General features: G+C 36.4%; 1 protein-coding gene across 2 annotated transcripts in view; it reads left to right on the plus strand.

Moving 5' to 3' along the window:
• The window catches only part of NUP153 (nucleoporin 153), a 76,099-nt gene that overhangs the window by 29,152 nt on the left and 23,486 nt on the right, over nucleotides 1-23,461 (plus strand). For both annotated transcript variants that reach the window (XM_065885289.1, XM_065885290.1), the window contains exons 3-14: nucleotides 379-627; nucleotides 777-916; nucleotides 998-1,126; nucleotides 7,314-7,430; nucleotides 7,517-7,561; nucleotides 7,672-7,728; nucleotides 10,239-10,385; nucleotides 13,223-13,275; nucleotides 13,539-13,665; nucleotides 16,966-17,103; nucleotides 17,746-17,844; nucleotides 18,871-18,958. In XM_065885289.1, the coding sequence (XP_065741361.1) occupies nucleotides 379-627; nucleotides 777-916; nucleotides 998-1,126; nucleotides 7,314-7,430; nucleotides 7,517-7,561; nucleotides 7,672-7,728; nucleotides 10,239-10,385; nucleotides 13,223-13,275; nucleotides 13,539-13,665; nucleotides 16,966-17,103; nucleotides 17,746-17,844; nucleotides 18,871-18,958 (1,389 nt within the window). The remainder of the gene's footprint in view (nucleotides 1-378; nucleotides 628-776; nucleotides 917-997; nucleotides 1,127-7,313; nucleotides 7,431-7,516; nucleotides 7,562-7,671; nucleotides 7,729-10,238; nucleotides 10,386-13,222; nucleotides 13,276-13,538; nucleotides 13,666-16,965; nucleotides 17,104-17,745; nucleotides 17,845-18,870; nucleotides 18,959-23,461) is intronic.

Consider the following 23,461-nt stretch of genomic DNA (forward strand, 5'->3'; position numbering starts at 1 on the left):
GGACTTACCTTTTTGTTTTATGACTTTCTTATATAGCTTCTTTGCTTTTATTTTTCCATGAGCAGATTTTATTGTTTTTTTCTTTTTTATTGAGCACATTTTATAATACCAATTCAAGGGAAATCAAGAAGCTTGTATTTTTAGAAGTGTATTTGATAATGAAGTATATTTTGACACTAGGTTAGGTAAATTTCAGTTAGTTGAAACTTTGTTTGGCTAAAGAATATTTTAAACTGGGCTTACGGGAGGCTTCAGTGTTTTGAATTGAAGCTATATTTATTATACAGTATATTTTCTTGAAACAAACACTGTTTTGTTTTGACAGTATATTGCTTTTTCTGAGTTGAGTATTCATAATATTAATGCTTTTCTTTTAAGAACCCTCAACAACTAGTACTGCTTCAAATTATCCAGATGTATTAACAAGGCCTTCTCTTCATCGGAGCCATCTGAATTTCTCCATGTTGGAATCTCCTGCGTTACACTGTCAGCCCTCCACATCTTCGGCATTCCCAATTGGCAGTTCTGGATTTTCCCTCGTAAAGGAAATTAAAGATTCTACCTCTCAGCATGATGATGATAACATCTCAACCACCAGTGGTTTTTCTTCAAGAGCTTCTGATAAAGGTATTCTTGGCATTTGGTAGTATATAATTTTGGTAGTAAAAATAAATTTCATGGGATAATTTTTTCTAACTTGGTTGTCATTTTCAATTTATAAAAATACAGGCCTTGTAATTAGTGGCATTACTATGAATTGCATATTTTTCTTTCAGATATAGCTGTTTCAAAGAACACTTCAGTGCCACCTCTGTGGTCCCCAGAGGCTGAACGTTCTCATTCACTCTCACAGCACACTGCCACCAGCTCAAAAAAACCAGCATTCAACTTGTCTGTCTTTGGAACACTTTCTCCTGTGAGTACCAATTTAATGTGATTTAACCATGTTAGTTTTGAGTGTTTATTGCTTATAATTTATCATTATGTTTTTGTGCAGTCACTTGGGAATTCTTCAGTTCTTAAAACAAGTCAGCTTGGAGATTCTCCTTTTTACCCTGGAAAAACGACCTATGGTGGGGCAGCAGCTGCTGTAAGACAGTCTAAACTACAAAACACACCCTATCAGGTTGGTTTGAATAGGAGGAGGATTCGTAACCATTTTTTTTTAATAATCAGTAAGTAACTTGGCACTCAAATAGAGTTTTGGTTTAGTTATTCTTTGGTGAACTGATAGAACTCTGGATTACATTCTTTTCATTTAGGGGTTATATTAATATTATTTGAGACCTAAGGGAACATTTTATACATTATTTGTGATTTATTTATTCATTCATTCACTCATTCATTCATTCATTCATTCATTTATGGCTGTGTTGGGTTTTTGTTGCTGCACGCGGGCTTTCTCTAGTTGCGGTATGTGGACTTCTCTTGTTGCGGAACATGGGTTCTATGTGCGTGGGCTTCAGTAGTTGCAGCACGTGGCCTCAGTAATTGTGGCATGTGGGCCCTAGAGTGTGCGGGTTTCTGTAGTTGTGGAATGCAGGCTCAGTAGTTGTGGCTTGCGGGCTCTAGAGTGCAGGCTCAGTAGTTGTGGTGCATGGGCTTAGGTGCTCTGTGGCATGTGGGATCTTCCCCAGCCAGGGAGCGAACCTGTGTCTGCCGCATTGGCAGGTGGATTCTTTTTTTTAAATTTATGTATTTTTTGGCTGCGTTTGGTCTTTGTTGCTGAGCGCGGGCTTTTTCTAGTTGCGGCGAGTGGGGGCTACTCTTGGTTGCGGTGCACGGGCTTCCCGCTGCGGTGGCTTCTCTTGTTGCAGAGCATGGGCTCTAGGCACGCGGGCTCAGTAGTTGTGACTCGCAGGCTCTAGAGTGCAGGCTCTGTAGTTGTGGCGCACAGGCTTAGATGCTCCATGGCATGTGGGATCTTCCCAGACCAGGGCTCAAACCTGTGTTGCCTGCATTATTAGCAGGCAGATCCTTAACCACTGCACCACCAGGGAAGTCTGTGTGTGTGTGTGTGTGTGTGTGTGTGTGTGTGTGTGTGTGTGTGTGTGTGTTTTAGGAAGTATGATGATTAATTCCTTTTTTAAAAAATTGAGGTATAATTTACATGTAAAATTTACCCTTTCCACAGTATTTGAATTTTAACTAAACACATACAGTTGAGTAACCACTTCTGCAATCAAAATACTGAATAAACATTTCCTTCACCCCAGAATATTACGTTGTGTATCTCTGTAGTCAGCCCTTCTTCCTACTCCTCTTCTTTTTCTTTTTTTTTTCTTTTCTATGCCTCACTCTCTCCCTTCGGCTCTTTCCGCGGCCCTTCGGGAGAGCCGTCTGCCTCTCTCCTCGTGTCGCCGCCTCCACCTCCCAGTTCCCCCTCCCACCTCGCCCTTCCTTCCGCCTCAGCCTCTTGGCACGTCCGGGCCCGAGCCGCCATTTTGTGTGAACTTCTGACTGCGGCGGGGGCTGGGAAGCCGGGGCACCAGGGGCGGGCAGGCAGACAGACAGACAGTCGGCCTGTCTCTGCGGCCCGTTTCCTTTTCCTAAATTCTTTTTTTTTTTTTTTAAATCGCCCTCGCACTCTCTCCTCTTTTCCCTTCCCCCCTCGCTTGCTCCATTGCGCGCGGCCCGCGCTAATTACACCGAACCACCCACCAGTGTCCGTGTCCCCCGGGTCTCCCACCCCCGGGCCCGCAGCGGTGTGTGTGGGGGGGTGCTCTCGCCCTGATGAGGGCCCCGCGCCTGTGAGCGAGTGACCCCAGGGGCGGGCTGCGGAGAAAGCAGGTGGTGAGCGGCCCGCTGAGGCCTAGGCCGCGCAGCCTAACGCGGAGGTCGGTGCACCCTTCTTCCTACTTCTACCTCTTGGCAACCACTGATCTGTTTTCTTTCCCTGTAGTTTTGTTTTTTCCCAGGATGTCATAAACTTAATCACATACTGTGTAGTTTTCTGAATGTGGCTTATTCAGCTTAGCATAATGTATTTAAGATCAGTCTCTGTATTTGCATATATCAATAGTTCCTTTTTATTGCTGAGTTATTGTTTATCTGCTCACCAGTGAAAGGATGCTTGGGTTGTTTCTAATTTTTGTCCATTGTGAGTAAAGCTGCTGTAAACATTAATTTTCATTTCTCTTGGGTAAATACCTAGAAGTTGGACTGCTGAGTCAGATGGTCAATATACATTAATTTTATAATAAACCATGAAAGTGTTTTCCAAAGTGGCTGCTACCACTTTGCATTCTCACCAGTGTTATAAGTGTGTTCTGGTCAGCATTTTTTATCATCAGTGTTTTGTTTATTTCAGGCATTCTAGTAGGCATGTAGTGATAACTCCAACTCACTGTGGTTTTGCATTTCCCTAATGATTAAATGATGTTGGGCATCTTCATGTGCTTATTTACCATCAGTATATCTTAGGTGAAGTACCTAATTCAAATCTTACTGCCCATTAAAAAAAAATCGAAAAACATTTTTCACTGAGTTATAATTAATATAGAATATTAGTTTTAGATGTGCAACATAGTGATTTGATATTTTTATACATTATGAAACAACTGCATTAAGACCAGTTACCATCCATCACCATACAAAGTTGTTAAAATATTACTGACTATATTCCCTGTGTGTACATTACATCCCTGTGACTTATTTATTTTATAGCTGAAGTGTACACCTATGAATCCCCTTCACCTATTTTGTCTGTCCCTTTTGCCCATTTTTAAAAAAATTTTTCTTATTAGTGAGTTTTGAGAGTTCATTATTCAGGATGTAAGTCCTTTATTAGGTATATGTTTTGCAAATATTTTCTCCCATTCTCTGGCTTGTCTGAACAATATCTTGTCAAGAGAAGTTTTTACTTTTGATGACATTCAGCATATTTTTTCTTCCTTTTATGGTTCATGCTTTTGGTATCATATCTAAGAAATTTTTGCCTAACCCAAGGTCACAGAGGCTTTCTTCTGTTTTCTTTTAGAAGCTTTATAGTTTTAGGTTTTAATTTAGATCTGTGATTCATTTTGAGGTAAAATGTTTGTGTGTGGTATGAGGTGTGGATCAAGATTCATTTTTTTAACATACAGGTTTTCATTTTTTCTAGTCCTGTTTGTTGATAAGACTGTTTTCTCCATTGAATTGCCTTTGCACCTTTTATGAAAATCAATTGACCATATATGTGGCTCTATTTCTGGACTTTGTGTTCTTTTCCATTGATGTGTGTGTGTGTCCGCGTGCACGTATATATATATACACCTATCTTTTGTCAACACTGTCCTTTTGTCTTGATTACTATACCTTTACATTAAGTCTTGAAATCAAGTAATCTGAGTCTTCCAAACCCCCCTGTCCCCGCCCAAGATTGTTTTGGCTTTCCTAGTTCCTTTATTTTTTCATAATTTTAGAATTACCTTATCAGTTTCCACAAATCTGCTGGGATTCTGATTGTGATTGCATTGAATCTAAAGATCAATTTGGGGAGAATATGCATCTTAACAAAATGGAGTCTTCCAGTCAGTGAACACAGTATGTCTCTCCATTATATAGGTCTTTTTATTTCTTTCATCAGCGTTTTGTAGTATTCACCACGCAGACCTTGCACATATTTTGTTGGATGTATACCTAAGTATTTTATGTTATTTGGTGTTAGTCAACAATAAATAGCCCAAATAGTCTATTCAGTAAATTGAATTCATAGTTAAAGTACTTTCCACCAAAGAAAACTTCAAGCCCAGATAGCTTCCCTGGAAAATTCTACCAAACATTTAAGAAAAAAATAATACCAATTTTATACAGACTTTTCCATACAATAGGAAGGCATACTTCCCAACACATTTATGAGGCCAACATTACCCTGATATGAAACCGGACAAAGACATTACAAGAACTCTACAAACCAGTATTTCTCTTGAATTACCTACACAAGGCACCCAGTATATATAAAAAGGATACTACATTATGATCAAGTGGGGTTTATCCTGGGAATGCAAGGTTGGCTCAACATTTGAAAATTAATGTGATCTACCATGGAAACAAACTAAAGAATAAAAACTGAATGAACATCTCCACAGATACATAAAACACATTTGACAAAATCGAACATCCATTCATGATAAAAATTTTCAGTGACCTGGGAATAGATGGGAACCTACTCAACCTGATAAATTTTGTCTACGGAAAATCTTCGGCTAGCATCGTACTCATGGTGAAAGCTTAGTATTTTCTTCCTAAGATCAGGAAGAGAACAAGGATGTCTGCTGTCACCGCTACTGATCAGTGTTGTGCTGCAAGACCTAGCCGCAGCAAGAATACAGAGATACAAGGCGCCCTGATTAGAAAGGAAGAAGTAAAAATGACTCCTGTTCATAGACAACGTGCTTATCTACATAGAAAACCTTAAGAAACGCCAAAAAAAAAGTGGTCAGAACTTACAGATGAGTTTAGCGAGGTCACAGAATAAAGGTCAACATACAAAATCAGCTGTATTTACATACATACATTAACAGAACAATTGGAAATTGATTGATTTTTTTAAAAACATCAATTTAAGGTAAATTGCATCATTCTGTGCTTTGTCCCAAGAGTTACTTGATCATAAAAGTCCAGTTTCACGTGTATGTTGTCATGGTGCTTACATTACAGGTTTTGACCTTTTAAAGGTGGAGGTGTAATAATACTTTAAGCCTGTAGGCTTTTGGTACTTTTGGAGAGGGAGATCCATTTGAAGATGACAATCCATGATACAGAAGTGACACAAAACAAGTATATATGAAGATTGTGTCTTGTCCTTAGGAGTAGTTTCTTTCCTAAGTAGAGGATGCTTCTATATGTAATTGACAGTAATTATGAGTCTTATTTCTGAGTGTGTTGTTCATGAAGGGCAATATTTTGTTACTTAAAGTGTTAACTGGATGTTGGAGTTACACAGGGAGTTTTTTCTAGAGCTTAAACTGGATCATATTACCCTTTTTCACAAAATTTTTACAGTTAAAATAGTTCAGCGTGTATTAGAAGATGAAGCATGCCTGTGATTCATGGAATAGTCCAAGTCAGAGTATATTTCTGCTACTTCCTCCTCTGTTCCTTGTATCAAATCCTATACTTTTTAATGCTGAGTCTTGACATACCCTTAGAATCCTTGTCAGCATGAGCTTCCAACTGTTCATCATTGATACTTGGGGTTAAATCTATTTCCTATTCCTTTCCTAGGGTGTTAGAGCTGGGAGGTATATTAAAGATTCTCTAATTCAGTTCCATTTTATTGATTTGTGAATTGAGGCCCTGAGAGGCCAGTGACCAGCAGAATCCAATGACAGACTGTTATGTTTTCCCCGAGGATTTTAATGTTACCTCATGTTTGCCAAAGCCTCTGGCCTGAACAGCAGTCCTAAACAGTGCACCAAGTTCTTAATAAAACTAACGTAGAATATTGCAGCTACTCTGAAAATAAAATGAATATTGGTATCAGAGAAACTTATTTAAAGTAGTTATTTTGATTCAAGTTTTCAGATATTATGAGCTATTTGTAGAAACTGAGTTATATTTTGATTGTGAGCATATATATTTTTTATATTAAGCATTTCCAGACTACATTTGTGGTAGTCACTTGGATGTTTTGTGGTAGTCATTTGGCTATTGGAATGTTATAATGCGTTCATGACAAAAGGAAGTGTTTCTGTTAGAATTTGTAAACATTGCTTGTGTGTTAAAGGGTACATGTTTATTCTTTAGAAGGATTTTTCCTTAACTCCAGTTTTAAGAACGTTTAAAAGTCATTTATTAAGAAATAGCCTGAGTATTTAAAATTTTTCTTATATTAAAATTTGAGAAACAAGTCAGTTTAAAATTTTTAATTTCCATTTCAATAAAAGTTTACAGTCTTGTTTAGCTATCTTGGATGTTACTATAGTTAGAAGTCATTTAATACCAAAAATAATTAATACTAATGCAGTTCTCATTAGTGTTTTTTGATTTAAATATCAGGGATAAATTGATCCAGGTGATACTATAACATTTTACCAGTTGTCTCATTTTTCACATTTAACATAGCTGACTGGTCTTTAGAGTAGCATGTGCTATTTTATCATTTTTATCTGATTGTAAAAGTAATTTCTCAGAGAATTGAATTTTCAATAAAGGCATAAAGAAAAAACGTTGAACATGAGCTTAATGATACCACCCAGAGATAAGTTGCTGTTAACAGTTAACCCTATTTCACTTCTCACATTCATTCTATTTTGTAAATATTTTCATTGCCTGAAATATGTGCTTTAGAGTTTATGGTTCCAACAAATAACTCAAGGTTTACATTATAGGCACCAGTCAGAAGACAGATGAAAGCTAAGCAACTGAACGCACAGTCCTACGGTGTGACTAGTTCAACAGCCCGGAGGATATTGCAGTCTTTAGAGAAGATGTCAAGCCCTCTAGTGGTAAATTTTTTAAATCACAAATTCAGGAGTGTAACAGAATTTGAGTTTAGTGAAAAATCTTAATTTTGTTATTTCACCATTAACAGGATGCAAAAAGAATTCCATCTGTTTTTTCTTCTCCTCTGAATTCCGTAAGTTGACTTTTAAATCTTTTTAGGAGATAATATTTTTATATATTGGTGATGAGAGTCATATTTTTTCAAAGTTTCCCATCTATTCTAATAGTGTTTTATTTTTTCAGCCTCTTGATAGGAGTGGGATAGATGCCACCACAAATTTTCAGGCCAGAAGGGAAAAGGTAAGACTTCTTTAGCATTTATCTAAGGTATTGGCAGTTTTGTTGTATTTATTTATTTATTGTGCATTACGCGGGCCTCTCACTGTTGTGGCCTCTCCCGTTGCGGAGCACAGGCTCCAGGACGCGCAGGCTCAGCGGCCATGGCTCTTTGATTTAAATATCAGGGATAAATTGATCCAGGTGATACTATAACTTTGGCCTAGCTGCTCCGCGGCACGTGGGATCTTCCCGGACCGGGGCACGAACCTGTGTCCCCTGCATCGGCAGGCGGAGTCTCAACCACTGCGCCACCAGGGAGGCCCTGTATTTATTTTTAAGTTGGGAAATATACAAATTGACTTTAATTGGTAGTCATTAGGGAACATATTTGAAAAAATAGATTTTTTACTTGGACGTTGTAGCCTCTTGTGAGGGCCTTACCACATGCTGTATATGTAGTAGATGCTCAGTGAATATTTCTTGGTTATTTGGCATTTCCATCTTCAGTATCCTGGCAGTCTTTTTTTTTTTTTAACATTTTAAAAATTTTTTGGGGGGTATAGGTGATTTACAATGTTTCGTTAGTTTCAGGTGTATAGCAAAGTGAATCAGTTATACATATGTCCACTCATTTTTTAGATTCTTTTCCCATATAGGCCATTACAGAGTATAGAGTAGAGTTCCCTGTGCTATACAGTAGGTTCTTATTAGTTATCTATTTTATATATTCCTGTCAGCCTTTATGAGTGACTCTTACCTTTTAATAAATGAAAGTAGGAGTGAACGGAGTTTGATGTTTTTATTAATTAGAAGTTCAGTGAACTAAAGCCCTCATTGAACATAGTTATCTTTGTAAATTTTCCTCATAAACAAACATTATGTCAAATTTGTTATGTGTGATGGGATTTCTAGTTGGCATATCTTCCGTCAGTCAGCCAATGTACTGTTCCAAGATAGCAGAGCTAATAAAAAATATAATATAGATTATACATTGATAACCTTTTTTAGTGTATTCTATTTGGTTAAAATTAGCTTTGGACGTTACTGTGGGGAAAAAAAAAGCTTGATAGTTAGAGTTAAAGAGGTATATTTTTTGTCAGTTATATTTGTGGCTAGTTAAATATCCTTCAGGGGAAGCAGATTCCCAGATCATTACTTGTGAAAGCAGTTATTATGATACCAAGTTCCCCCAGCAGTAATTGATTAAAATTATCATAAATCTCTGAATTAATTGTGGTAACTATATTCAATATATTGGTAAATTATAATATTGTTACTGAAATTCTGAAAGCTTAATTGAGTTTTTTCTTGGGATAGCATTGCTTCTCAGTTTTCCGTAGTACCCAGACATTTGTAATAAGGCAAGAGAGAATTCATTATTGGCTGCTGTGATGGGATTAATTTAAGCCATTAACTGCTTTTCTCAGACTCACTTATATCAGATTGCTTAAAAAGACGTAAAATTTAAAAATTGTGCCATAAGAGAAGTTCTCATCAATAAAAATTTTATTAATGGTTGAGTATAGTATCAGTAAAATTTTGGTAATGGGTGCTACGAAGTATAAAGACCAGAATACAGTATTGTAGTTCAGGTTTTACGGTTGTAATCAGAACAGTCTACAAAACAGACTTGTTCATTGAATTATAGGATCAGCACATTTGTGATGAGGATTTAGGGAAGAGCTAGTAACTATACAGGGGCTTTGCCCTGGAAACCAGTGTTGTTCACAGCTGCTGCTGGGTGAAAGGACTGTATTCATAGTATTAGTCTTCGGACAGAGTAGAAGCTCTTGGCTTTATAGTCGTCTTACGCCAACAGGATTTTTACTGTGTTTCAGTGTACCAAAAGAATGTTGACAAAACACTTGTGTACTTAGATAATGAAGTCAGTTCATCTTAAGATTTGGAATTCTTCACAGTGCTTTACTAATTAGACTTAAATTTTACGAGTTTTGATTTGGTTTTTAAATAACAAAGGAAGAAAATTTACTTGGAGAGAGATTTGCTCATTTTTTAGCAATTAAGATATTTTCATAGCTAGTTAAAAAATACAGCTGAAGAGAATGTAGATAGTAATTTGGGGAAAATGTGGCAAAATCAGTTTTATGTTTGAATAATATGTATGTTTATCAGTTTTATGTATGAATCAGTTCATATGTTTGAAATTCATCTTGTAAAAGATTATTCAAAATGCTCTGCAATAGTTTCCATTTTGTGTGTGTCACATGTGTGTGAAAAGGCATTAAGTCTAGAATAAAATAGTCTGTGAAACTGTTTTGAAATTATATGTGTATATGTAGGTATATGTCTAAATAAATAAGCACATACATAAATAATATAAATACCCCTACACACCCTTGGTTCTTTACTTTCAGTTTTTCCTCCTAGTATTTGTTTGCACCCACTGGGTATTTCTCTAGGAAGTACTCATAGTCTCTGGGTTACATTAGCTGTTGTCAAATAATTTTTAGATATGCATTGCTGATATATGAAAATAAAAGTTTGTCTTTTGATTTCTGCCTGTCTGTAAGGTGGACTCTCAACACCCCCCTGTTCAGAGACTCATGACCCCAAAGCCAGTTTCCATAGCAGCAAATCGAACTGTTTATTTTAAACCATCTCTGACCCCATCTGGTGAATTAAGGAAGACTAATCAAAGAATAGATAAAAAGCACAGTGTGAGTATGTGTTTATTTTCACTAGTCTTTGAATATCGATTAAAATGAATAAGAATAAGTAATGTAAAGTACCAGTAACTTACTACTGCAGTCTAGCAACTAGATAATGCATAAAGTTTGTGAATTAGTGATGATTACGAATTGGTATGGCTTTAAATGGTTGGCACCTTGGTCAAATCCTAAATTAGTGTTTACTAGTAAACACTAGTATATATTCATTGTTTAGATTAAATAATTTTGCCACACTAGCTTTATTTGTGTGTTTTGTTAATGTGATTGAACTATTTGAAAATAAATTTTAGATACCATGACTGTTCACCCCAAACTACTTTGGTATAGATCTCCTATGTTGTCATGTCTAAGCAAATTACTGTCAGTTCCTTCCTAATATTATCTAATATGTAGTTCATATTCATATGTTATTTATAGCTGTTTGGGGTTTTTTTGTTTGTTTTGCCATACCATGCATCTTGTGGGATCTTAGTTCCCCAACCAGAGATTGAACCCAGGGCCCAGGCAGTGAAAGCGCAGAGTCCTAACCACCGGACTGCAAGGGAATTAATTCCCTATGGCTGCTTTTGAGCCAGAATCCAAACAGGTTTCACATATTACTTTTGGTTTTGTCTTTCTAGACCTCAAATCTTCATGCTCACCACATTGTTTTTGTTTTTAAATAACTTCCTTATTGAGGTATAATTCTCATACCTTGCCATTCACCTATTTATTTAAAGTTTACAGTTCAGTGGTTTTAGTACATTCACAGTTGTTCATCTACCGCTACAGTCAATTTTAGAACATTTTCATCACCATCCCCTCCCCCTCACCCAAATCTCACATCCGTTAGTAGTCACTTTCCACCTCTACCCCTCAAGCCCTAGGCAACCACTAATCTGTCTCTATAGGTTTGCTTATCTGGACATTTCATATAAATGAAATCTTAAAATAAGTGGTCCTTGGTGTTTGGCTTATTTCACTTATGTTTTTGAGGTTCACATCATATATTAGAACTTCAGTCCTTTTTATGGCTGAATAATACTTCATTGTTTGGATATACCATGTTTATCCATTCATCAGTTGAGGGACATTTGGGTTGTTTTCACTTTTTAACTGTAATGAATAAATACTGCTGTGAACTTTTGTGTGCAAGTTTTTTGTGGACATAGGTATTCGTTTCTCTTGGGTCTTATAGCTTGGAGTGGAATTGTTAGGCACATTGGTATTTGAAAAGGCCAGGTCAGTTCTTATATGATGTGTCTCGTATCCTGGGTTTGTCTGTTTTCCTGTGTCATTTAAGTAAAGTGTATTTTTTTGTATTTACATAACATCTTCCTATTTGTGCCTTTGTTTATGTTTAATTTCATTCAATCTTCATTACTCAATTTCTTTAACATTTTCAAACTAAAGTTGAAAGGATAGTACAATATTTACCCGTTTCCTTTAACTTGACTCACCAATCTTTAACATTTTGTTATATTTGCTTTATCAAACTTTAAAAAAATGATTTGAGCATAATTTTGGACTTGCAAGAAAAATCTTAAGAGCTCCACATTTTACTACATTTCCTTCATGTTTTTCTGTGTTTTCTACAAACACATAACTGCAGAACAATTACTCAAACCAGAAAGAAACTTGACATCGGTACAGTACTATTATTTACAGATTTTATTTAGATGCCAGTTGTCCCAAAAGAAAGAAAATGCAAGATCATGTCTTGCACTTAGTTGTCATATCTCTTTATCTCATTTAGTCTAGAACAGGTTTTTAGGGTTTTTTATTTGTTTGTTTTTTGGTATTTCATAACATTTGATAGTTCTGAAGAGTAAAGTAAGCTGCGTGTTCGACGTCTCCTCATGATTAGACTCCAGTGTGGTACTTTTGGTAGTAATACCACAGAATAGAGTCTGAACTCTTCTCAGTGTGTCGTATTAGGAGGCACGCTCTACCAGCTTGTCCCACTCCTGACACTGTGATAACTAGTTAAGGTGGCGTCAGTGGGGTTTCTTCACTGTGAAGTTACTATTTTACCTTTCGTAATTAATAAGATAACTTTTAGAGGATAAGTATCTTTTTCACTCACCAGTGTTAGCATTATTGATGATATTTGCCTGAATCTATTATTTGTAGATGCCAAATGGTGGTTTTCTAATTACACTATTTCTTCTACCTTTATGAAGTTGGTTTTCTACTGTAGGAAGTTTTCTTTTCTCATTTTTGTGTGTATTTCTCTATTTAAGTCAGCGTGAATTCTTCATAAGATTATAATCTTTTATTAGCATTATTTATTTTGATGCTCATATTATCCCATATTTGGCCTTTGAACTGGCTCCTGTGTGTCCTTTTAATATTTCCCCATCATTTTTCAAGCACTTAGTTTCTTTTTGATACTATAAAACAACCCAGGCTCATCTTGTGAGTTTTCAGCCCCAGCCCTGTAATCAGCCATTTCTCCAAGGAACCCTGATTCCTTTAGATAGAGGAACTCTTAAGTTGCAGAGAATCATTTCAAAAGGAATATCCTTGTAAATTTGATTGCACATTTAATAGGCCATAATGAGAGATAAGTAAAAGTATTTTTGTGGTTGGTAAGTGTATTAAATTTGTACACTGCTGTTCTGTTGAAAGGACAGTTTGTGCTTAGTGACAGTTTATGTGTATAATCACACTGTAGCTCTTGGTCATCATTCAGGAGACAGGGTATAGGTTGCAGATTTTAGGATTCACTAACTAAAAAATCATCAAATTCCTGATTCCAAATATTAAAATTCACAGATAGAAGGGTGGTGTTAAGAAAATTAAATAAGCAAGCATGTAAATACATTGTGTTTATTCTTTCCTAGACTGGATATGAAAAAAATATGACACCAGGACAAAATAGAGAACAGCGAGAAAGGTAATGTCATCTTTATAGTGAAGCTTCTTTATACTTATTTGTAAGGTCTGTATTTGATTTGTATCTGCCTTTTTGAAGATTAAGAAGGTTAAAAAAACAGAAACCACACACACACACAAATCTGTCAGCTTTTAAAATGACATTCAGCTGAACATTTATTTTCTCAGTTGTTAGCAGTTCTAATTTTTTGGTGTTCAATTAGTTAACAAGTTATGGACCAGAGTAATACATCATTGGTTTTAATTTTCTTTTTCTTTGCCTAGCGGCTTTTCTTACCCAGATTTCAGTGTGTCTGCAGCCAATGGTTTGTCTTCTGGAGTAGGTGGTGGAGGTGGGAAGATGAGGCGAGAGAGGACACGCTTTGTGGCATCTGAACCTCAAGAAGAGGAGGTAGGGTTGTACTCTTTTTTTTTTTTTTTTTTTAAACATCTTTAGGGTTGTACTCTTAATGTGTTCTGAAGCATCGTAATACCTTGAAGTTTATTATTAAAAGCTTTGGTGTGGTGGTGAGGGGGAGACCTGGAGGTCCCCTGGAGGGGTGCGGTTTGGGGAGACACAGCACAAGAATAATCTGCCATTGAAACAGTTACTTAAAAGCGTGTGTGTGTATGTTAAGCTGTCAGGCTTTTTTTTTTTTTTTTTTTTTTTAAATTTTTGGCTGCGTTGGGTCTTTGTTGCTGCGCGGGCTTTCTCTAGTTGCGGTGAGCAAGGGCTACTCTTCATTGCAGTGCGCTGGCTTCTCATTGTGGTGACTTCTCATTGTGGTGGCTTCTCTTGTTGTGGAGCATGGACTCTAGGCGTGCAGGCTTCGGTAGTTGTGGCATGCGGGCTCAGTAGTTGTGGCTTGCGGGCTCTAGAGTGCAGGCTCAGTAGTTGTGGTGCACGGGCTTAGTTGCTCCATGGCATGTGGGGTCTTGGTTTCCCCAACCAGGGATCAAACTGGCATCCCCTGCATTGCAAGATGGATTCTTAACCACTGGACCACCAGGGAAGTCTGGAGAAATGTTTCCACCTGTGTAACCCAAACCCCTATCAAGCTGTCAAACATTTACATCACTCCAGAAAGTTCACTCATACACCTTCCCTGTCAGTGCCCATTGCCTCCTGCCCCAGGGACAGTCACTATTCTCATTTGTTCCATCATATATATATGGTTTTGCTGGTTCTAGAACTTCATATTGATAGTTAGTATGTATTCTTTTGTTCCTGACTATTGTGAATAAAGCTGCTGTGAACATTCTTGAACCTTCTTGTAGACATAGTTATTTCTCTTAAGGTAAATACTTCGAAGTGGAGTTATGAGGTTATATGATATGAATTTAACTTTTTAAGTAACTGACAAACTGTTTTCCCCAAAGTGATTGTAACATTTTACACTCCCACCAGCAGTGTGGGGCTTTTCTTAATCAAATACTCTTTTATCAGTAGTTGACTGTCATCCTTTAAATTTTAGCCATTCTGCTTTGTGTATGATGGTGTCTCGTAATTTTAATTTGCCTTTCCCTCTTGCTTAATAATGTGTTCTTCTTTATGTGTTTATTGGCCATAAAATCTTCCTTTGTGAAGTGTCAGTTAGATCTTTTGCTCTTTTAAAAATTGGATTGTCTTACTATCATCGAGTTGTAGGAACTCTATAAATTCTAGACCCAAGTACTTTGTCAGATACGTGTCTTACAAATATTTTCTCCCAGTTTGGCTTGCCTAATCCTTTTCTTAACAGTATTCTTTGATAAGCAGATGTTCTAACTTTGTGAAGTCTGAACTTAACCATTTTTTCCCATTATTTTTACTGTTCTTTGTGTCCTAAGAAACCTATCCCCAGGCTGCCAAAAAAGTCTCCTATGTTTTCTTCTAGGAGATTTATAGTACTGCTTTTATGTTTTTCCTAGTTTCCTTTTTGATTCCTTATATGATCTGTGGATTATTAAGAAGTGGATTTAGTCGTGATTTTAATGTTTTGAAATGTATTGAGACTTGTTTTGTAGCCCAGCACATGGTCTGCTTGATGAGTCTTGACGAATGTATATTCTGCGGTTGTTGGGTATAGTGTTCTCTAGATATCAGTTAGATAAGATGACTGATAGCATTTCTAAGATCTTTGTTCTTGCTGAATTTTGGAGGGAGTGGGGTGGGGAGATGTCTGTACTGTATTGTTGAGATATGAGTTAAAATTGTCAACTTTTATTTTGTGAATTTATCTTTTTCCCATTTATAATGTCAATTTTTGCTTACTTATTTTGAGGCCCTCATTGGTGCATACACCTTATATCTATTGTGGCTTCTCAGTGATTTGCCCCTTTTAATATTACTAAATGTCCTTTAAAAAAATCTTTGGAAATATTCTTTGTTTTGAAACCTGCTTTAGCCGGTGTTTAATAAAGCCAGTCACTTTATTACTGGAATTAGCCTTCTTATGTTTACTAACTGCAGGTTATATCTTTTTCCGTCCATTTACTTTCAATCTGTGCCTTTTCGTTTAACATAAGTCTCTTATAGACAGCATATAATTGAGTCTTGTCCTTTTATCTATTTTCTGCCTTTTAATTGGAATGTTTACTTATATTATTGGTACGGTTGGATTATGGTCTACCTTTTTTTAGATTTTCTATTTTTCCCACTTGTTTTTTGTTTCTCTCTTGTACCTTTTGAAAGCTGTCTTCTTTTAGGTTAAGTGGAAAAATTAAGAGGAAAAATGGATGTTTACCTCACACATTCTCCACTTCTTCCAGAAATCTGAATTTCCATTTGGTGTCATTTCCCTTCACCCTGAAGAACCTATAGAGCAGGTTTTATGGTGACAGATTCTTAGTTTTGTTTTCTCCAAGTGCCTTTATTACACACCTGTAGTTTACAGAGATTTGGTTTGCCAGAGATTTAGACAGTTTATATGCAGACTTGGGACTCCCCTTCTGTGGCTCTTCATTCCTGCATCTCCCCTTATTTTCTGCCTACTGTGATCACCCTTGTGTGTCCTTTGAATGCCTCAACCAACAGATTTGCAGTTTTCTTTCTGAATTTCAACTATCCAACTGGCATCAACTCAAAGAGAGCAGGAAGCTCACTCAGAAGAAGCCCGTCTCCTAAGTATCTTTTTCCCTACAGTATCTGCTTGCTTTTGGTTGCTTTGTAGTGTTTTCAGATGGATGTTTTTAATATATTGTCCGGAGTCTATAATTCTTATCTGTCAGAGCATTGGTCAGACACAAGCTCCTCCACCATTAGCAGAAGTGGAACTCTTTTTGTTTGTTCTCATCTGGGTCATTTGAGACTAGTGGTGGTCTTTGCTACATGGAGTTAAAAACCAAGGCAGTTCACCAGACTTACAGTGCTGACATTTATTAAATGCTTGTTTTACATGCCAAGACCAAAAGTGACTTTCTTTCGTATTAATACCACAACTATGGTATGGTTTTTTTTTTTCTCATTTTCACCAGTTAGGAAATTGGTACTGAGGACAGTTAGGTTCACAAAGTCTCATGGCTGACTGGTGGCACAGCTGGGATTCATATCTTGTTTATTTATTTATTTTTATTCAAGAGCTCACATTAACACTGCATAGTGCTACCGTATCCCTGTTTATTCTAGACTTACCTGTAACTATTGATATATCAATTCTACCTGAAAATAAGTAGAGTCAAAAGTATGACACGAAAGACGAAATATACCATTGTAAAACATGCTGTGTTTTAGGAAATAGAAGTCCCAGTATTACCGAAAATCTCTCTACCCATCACCAGTTCTTCACTGCCTACCTTCAATTTTAGTTCTTCTGTGATTACAACTTCCTCTCCATCACCCGCTACTCCTTCACAATCATTAACAAACCAGGTAAAAGACCATTGTACCAATAGAGGTGATTTTTGTTTTTTCTCATTCTTTATTTTTAAAAAAGCTAATCTGTTTAAAGCAATGATTAATTTTCACTATGGAAATTAACAACTCAGTAAGACGAGAAAAATGGAAATAGTGTTTTGCTTTTTTTTTTTTAATGTACATCATGATGGGAGCATTCTTCAATTCTTATGAATGCATTAGAGGAAGAGTTGATTATTAGTTTGTTTCCAAACAATGTTGCCAGTTAAAATACTTTTTTTTTTTTCAGTGAGAGTGGATTTATGTTTTTGTTTCTCAAGTAGTATTAACATTTTTAATATGCTCCTGAAATTTTTATGCTTTTTTCCCTTTTACATCTTCTGAACATATTTTTATAGATGTTATTTTTCCCCTTTAGATAAATATCTCCCTCTAAGGTAATGTATATTCCTCTTCCAAGAGGAAGCAAGATCTTATAGCAGTTAACTGTTAAGTAGTTTTCAGAAGTTAAAAAGTGATTTTTAAATTCAAAAGGGGAAAAAATGGCTTTTGGTTTCTTTGTAATAATTAATTTTGCTTAAGGTGTGTTTTTTTATTGTCAATTTCTTTTCTAAAAAACTATTTTTGTATCGTTTCTTTAATAATTTGGAAAACTAGGTACAAATGACCTCTCCAAACAGCACTGGCAGCCCCTTGTTTAGATTTTCATCTCCAATTGTAAAGTCTACTGAGGCAGATGTACTACCTCCATCATCTGTAAGTAACAAGCAAGGAATATTTCATATTTGTTGATTTCAAAGGCATACTGTATTTTTAAAATCAAATCTAAGATGCCATTGGTAGTCAGAAATACCACTTTTCTTACCAAAATAATTCCAATGTACAGAAAACTTTGAATGAACATCTATATATTTTTCACTATATATACATATATGCATATGCATTTTCTTATGTACCACTTGCAAGTTAGGATGCAGACATCTTGGTACCCTTAATACCTTTCCATGTATCCCCTAAAAAAAAGGATATTCCTTTGTATACCCACAATGCAGTTATCCTATCCAAGAAATGTAACATGATATAGTAGTAATAGTGTTCATGTTCAGATCTACCCATCAGCCCCAGACCGTCCTTTAATTGCTGTTTGTTTCTCTTGGTCCTGGATCCACTTACAATTAGGACTAATCTAAGTCATATTGAATTAGTTAACATGTCTCTTGAATTGACTTTAATCTAGAAAAGTTGGAAGTTCTTATGTCCCACAATATGTATTTGTTTCTTCATAATTAAGAATAAATATTTTGAGTAAGAAAATACATAAGTTTAATGTTCAAATTGCCCTACCTGTATTTGGCATGTGTATCATTTTAACATGTTACTTTCTGTTTTTACTGTGTCCTTGTTTTCTGTCACAACTAGATGTTCCAGATCATTTTGTAACTTCCCTGCCACATGCGTGAAATGCACTTGTTGGCCATAAAGTCTCATACTTTTTATTAGGAAATGGCATTTAGAAATCCAGAACTGGGCATTAGGAACACATTATTTTACGTATTGCTTTGAATGAAAAAATGCTTCAGAAATTTAAAATGCTCTTGTTAAACTGTGACACACCATTCATTATAAGCACACCAATTTTAGAGATTTAAAATAGGAGAAACTGTGAATCTTAGAACATGTGGTATTCAGTATATTTTTTTGACTTGGCATAAAATAGAGCTTCATATTTGATAATCATTTGAAGCTAAATGGACACTGAAAAGACACCTTCTCTTTCTACAGATTGGATTTACGTTTAGTGTGCCCGTGGCAAAGACAGCAGAACGTTGTGGCACTAGTGGTGCCTCAGAGCCACTTACAAGGAGTTCAGGTAAGGAACCATTTCCATAATATTTCACATAAAATTACGTTAGATTGATATTTTAAATTATCTTTTACCTTTGGCAGTTCTTGTAAATGGTTTCATTTGAATACAATTAGCTCTCTAAATGTGAATGGTTACAGTTTGGGTGTGAAAGGGATGGTCACAATAACAAATTTATCCACTGTCTTTGTTTAGTCAAAATAAAGTGATAGTTTATTATAAATGAAATCTTCCCTTTCTTTTTAACATCTTTATTGGAGTATAGTTGCTTTACAATGGTGTGTTAGTTTCTGCTGTACAACAAAGTGAATCAGCTATACGTACACGTATATCCCCATATCCACTCCCTCTTGCATCTCCCTCCTACCCTCCCTATCCCACCCTTCTAGGTGGTCACAAAGCACCGAGCTGATCTCCCTGTGCTATGCGGCTGCTTCCCACTAGCTATCTATTTTACATTTTGTAGTGTATATATGTCCGTGCCACTCTCTCAGTTTGTCCTAGCTTACCCTTACTCCCTTCTCTGAGTCCTCAAGTCCATTCTCTCGTCTGTGTCTTTTTTCCTTATTCCAGTCCTGCCCCTAGGCTCTTCAAAACCCTTTTTTTTTTTTTTTAAAGATTCCATATATATGTGTTAGCATATGATATTTGTTTTTCTCTTTCTGACTTCACTCTGTGTGACAGACTCTAGGTCCATCCACCTCCAAATAACTCAATTTCGTTTATTTTTATGGCTGAGTAATATTCCATTGTATATATCAATGGACACTTAGTTGCTTCCATGTCCTGGCTATTGTAAATAGTGCTGCAGTGAACATTGTGGTACATGACTCTTTGAATTATGGTTTTCTCAGGGGATATGCCCAGTAGTGGGATTGTGGGGTCATATGGTAGTTCTATTTTTAGTTTTTTAAGGAACCTCCATACTGTTCTCCAAAGTGGCTGGAGATTTACATTCCCACCAGCGGTGCAAGAGGGTTCTCTTTTCTCCACACCGTCTCCAACATTTATTGTTTGTAGGTTTTTTGATGATGGCCTTTCTGACTGGTGTGAGGTGATACCTCATTGTAGTTTTGATTTGCATTTCTCTAATGATTAGTAATGTTGAGCATCCTTTCATGTGTTTGTTGACAATCTGTATATCTTTGGAGAAATGTCTTATTTGGGTCTCCGCCCATTTTTGGATTGGGTTATTTTTTTTTTTTTGATATTGAGCTGCTTGTGTATTTTGGAGATTAGTCCTTTGTCAGTTGCTTCGTTTGCAAATATTTTCTCCCATTCTGAGGGTTGTCTTTTCGTCTTTTTTTATGGTTGCCTTTGCTGTGCAAAAGCCTTTAAGTTTCATTAGGTCCATTTGTTTATTTTTGGTTTTGTTTCATTTCTCTAGGAGGTGGGTCAAAAAGCATCTTGCTGTGATTTATTAGAGTGTTCTGCCTATAGTTTGATAGTGTCTGGCCTTGCATTTAGGTCTTTAATCCATTTTGAGTTTATTTTTGTGTATGATGTTACGGAGTGTGCTAATTTCATTCTTTTACATGTAGCTGTCCCGTTTTCCCAGCACCACTTACTGAAGAGGCTGTCTTTTCTCCATTGTATATATTCCTGCCTCCTTTATCAAAGATAAGGTGACCATATGTGCATAGGTTTATCTCTGGGCTTTCTATCCTGTTCTATCGATCTATATTTCTGTTTTTGTGCCAGTACCAGACTATCTTGATTACTGTAGCTTTGTAGTATAGTCTAAAGTCTGGAAGCCTGATTCCTCCAGCTCCATTTTTCTTTCTCAAGATTGCCTTGGCTATTTCGGGTCTGTTGTGTTTCCATACAAATTGTGAAATTTTTTTGTTCTAGTTCTGTGGAAAATGCCATTGGTAGTTTGATAGGGATTGCATCAAATCTGTACATTGCTTCGGGTGGTATAGCCATTTTCACAATGTTGATTCTTCCAATCCAAGAATACGGTATATCTCTCCATCTATATGTATCATGTTTTATTTCTTTCATCCGTGTCTTATAATTTTCTGCATACAGGTCTTTTATCTCCTTAGGTAGGTTTATTCATAGGTATTTTATTCTTTTTGTTGCAGTGGTAAATGGGAGTGTTTCCTTAATTTCTCTTTCAGATTTTTCATCATTAGTGTAGAGGAATGCCAGAGATTTCTGTGCATTAATTTTGTATCCTGCTACTTTACCAGATTTGTTGATTAGCTCTAGTAGTTTTCTGGTGGCATCTTTAGGATTCTCTATGTATAGTATCATGTCATCTGCAAACAGTGACAGTTTTACTTCTTCTTTTCTGATTTGGATTCCTTTTATTTCTTTTTCGTCTCTGATTGCTGTGGCTAAAACTTCCAAAGCTGTGTTGAATAGTAATGGTTAGAGTGGAAACCTTGTCTTGTTCCTGATCTTAGTGGAAGTGGTTTCAGTTTCTCACTATTGAGAACAATGTTGGCTGTGGGTTTGTCATATGTGGCCTTTATTATGTTGAGGTAGGTTCCCTCTGTGCCCACTTGCTGGAGAATTTTATCATAAATGGGTGTTGAATTTTGTCAAAAGCTTTTTCTGCATCTATTGAGATGATCATATGGTTTTTATCCTTCAGTCTCTTAATGTGATGTATCACATTCATTGATTTGCGTATATTGAAGAATCCTTGCATTCCTGGGATAAACCCCACTTGATCACGGTGTGTGATCTTTTTAGTATGCTGTTGGATTCTGTTTGCTAGTATTTTGTTGAGGATGTTTGCATCTATGTTCATCAGTGATATTGGCCTGTAGTTTTCTTTCTTTGTGACATCCATGTCTGGCTTTGGTGTCAGGGTGATGGTGGCCTCGTAGAATGAGTTTGGGAGTGTTCCTCCCTCTGCTATATTTTGGAAGAGTTTGAGAAGGATAGGTGTTAGCTCTTCTCTAAATGTTTGATAGAATTTGCCTGTGAATCCATCTGGTCCTGGGCTTTTGTTGGAAGATTTTTTTTTTTTTTTGCGGTACGCGGGCCTCTCACTCTTGTGGCCTCTCCCGTTGCGGAGCACAGGCTCCAGATGCACAGGCTCAGTGGCCATGGCTCATGGGCCCAGCCGCTCCACGGCATGTGGGATCTTCCCAGACCAGGGCACGAACCCCTGTCCCCTGCATCGGCAGGCAGACTCTCAACCACTGCGCCACCAGGGAAGCCCAAGTTGGAAGATTTTTAATCACAGGTCCAATTTCAGGGCTTGTGATTGGTCTGTTTATATTTTCTGTTTCTTCTTGGTTCGGTTTCAGAAGGTTGTGCTTTTCTAAGAATTCCAGATTGTCCATTTTATTGGCATATAGTTGCTTGTAGGAATCTCTCCTGATCCTTTGTATTTTTGCAGTGTCAGTTGTTACTTCTTTTTCATTTCTAATTCTATTGATTTGAGTCTTCTCCCTTTTTTTCTTGATGGGTCTGTCTAATGGTATATCAATTTTGTTTATCTTCTGAAAGAACCAGCTTTTAGTTTTATTCATCTTTGCTATCGTTTCCTTCATTTCTTTTTCATTTATTTCTGATCTGATCTTTATGATTTCTTTCCTTCTGTTAACTTTGGTGGGTTTTTTTGTTCTTTCTCTAATTGCTTTGGGTGTAAGGTTAGGTTGTTGGAGATTTTTCTTGTTTCTTGAGGTAGGATTGTATTGCTATAAACTTCTCTCTTAATACTGGTTTTGCTGCATCTCATAGGATTTGGGCTATCATGTTTTCATTGTCATTTGCTTCTAGGTATTTTTTATTTCCTCTTTGATTTCTTCAGTGATCCCTTGGTTATTTAGTAGCATATCATTTAGCCTCCATGTGTTTGTATTTTTTATAATTTTTTTCCTGTAATTGGTATCTAGTCGTATAGCGTTGTTGTCGGCAAAGATACTCGATATAATTTCAATTTTCTTAAATTTACCAAGGCTTGATTTGTGACCCAAGATATGATCTATCCTGGAGAATGTTCCATGAACACTTGAGAAGAAAGTATATTCTGTTGTTTTTGGATGGAGTGTCCTATAAAACCAATTAAGTCCATCTTGGTTAATGTATCTTTTAAAGCTTGTATTTCCTTATTTTTGTTTCGGTTGATCTATCCATTGGTGGAAGTGGGGTGTTAAAGTCCCCTACTGTTATTGTGTTACTGTCAATTTCCTCTTTTATGGCTGTTAGCATTTGCCTTATGTATTGAGGTGCTCCTATGTTGGTTGCATAAATATTTACAATTGTTATATCTTCTTGGACTGATCCCTTTGTCATTATATAGTATCCTTCTTTGTGTGTTGTAATAGTCTTTATTTTAAAGTCTATTTTGACTCATATGAGAATTGTTACTCCAACTTTCTTTTCATTTCCATTTGCATAGAATATCTTTTTCTATCCCCTCACTTTCAGTCTGCATGTGTCCCTAGGTCTGAAGTGGGTTTCTTGTAGACAGCATATATATGGGTCTTGCTTTTGTATCCATTCAGCCAGTCTGTGTCTTTTGGTTGGAGCATTTAATCCATTTAC

The sequence above is a fragment of the Phocoena phocoena genome, chromosome 10 (genome assembly GCF_963924675.1).
Source record: "Phocoena phocoena chromosome 10, mPhoPho1.1, whole genome shotgun sequence".
Lineage (NCBI taxonomy): Eukaryota > Metazoa > Chordata > Mammalia > Artiodactyla > Phocoenidae > Phocoena > Phocoena phocoena.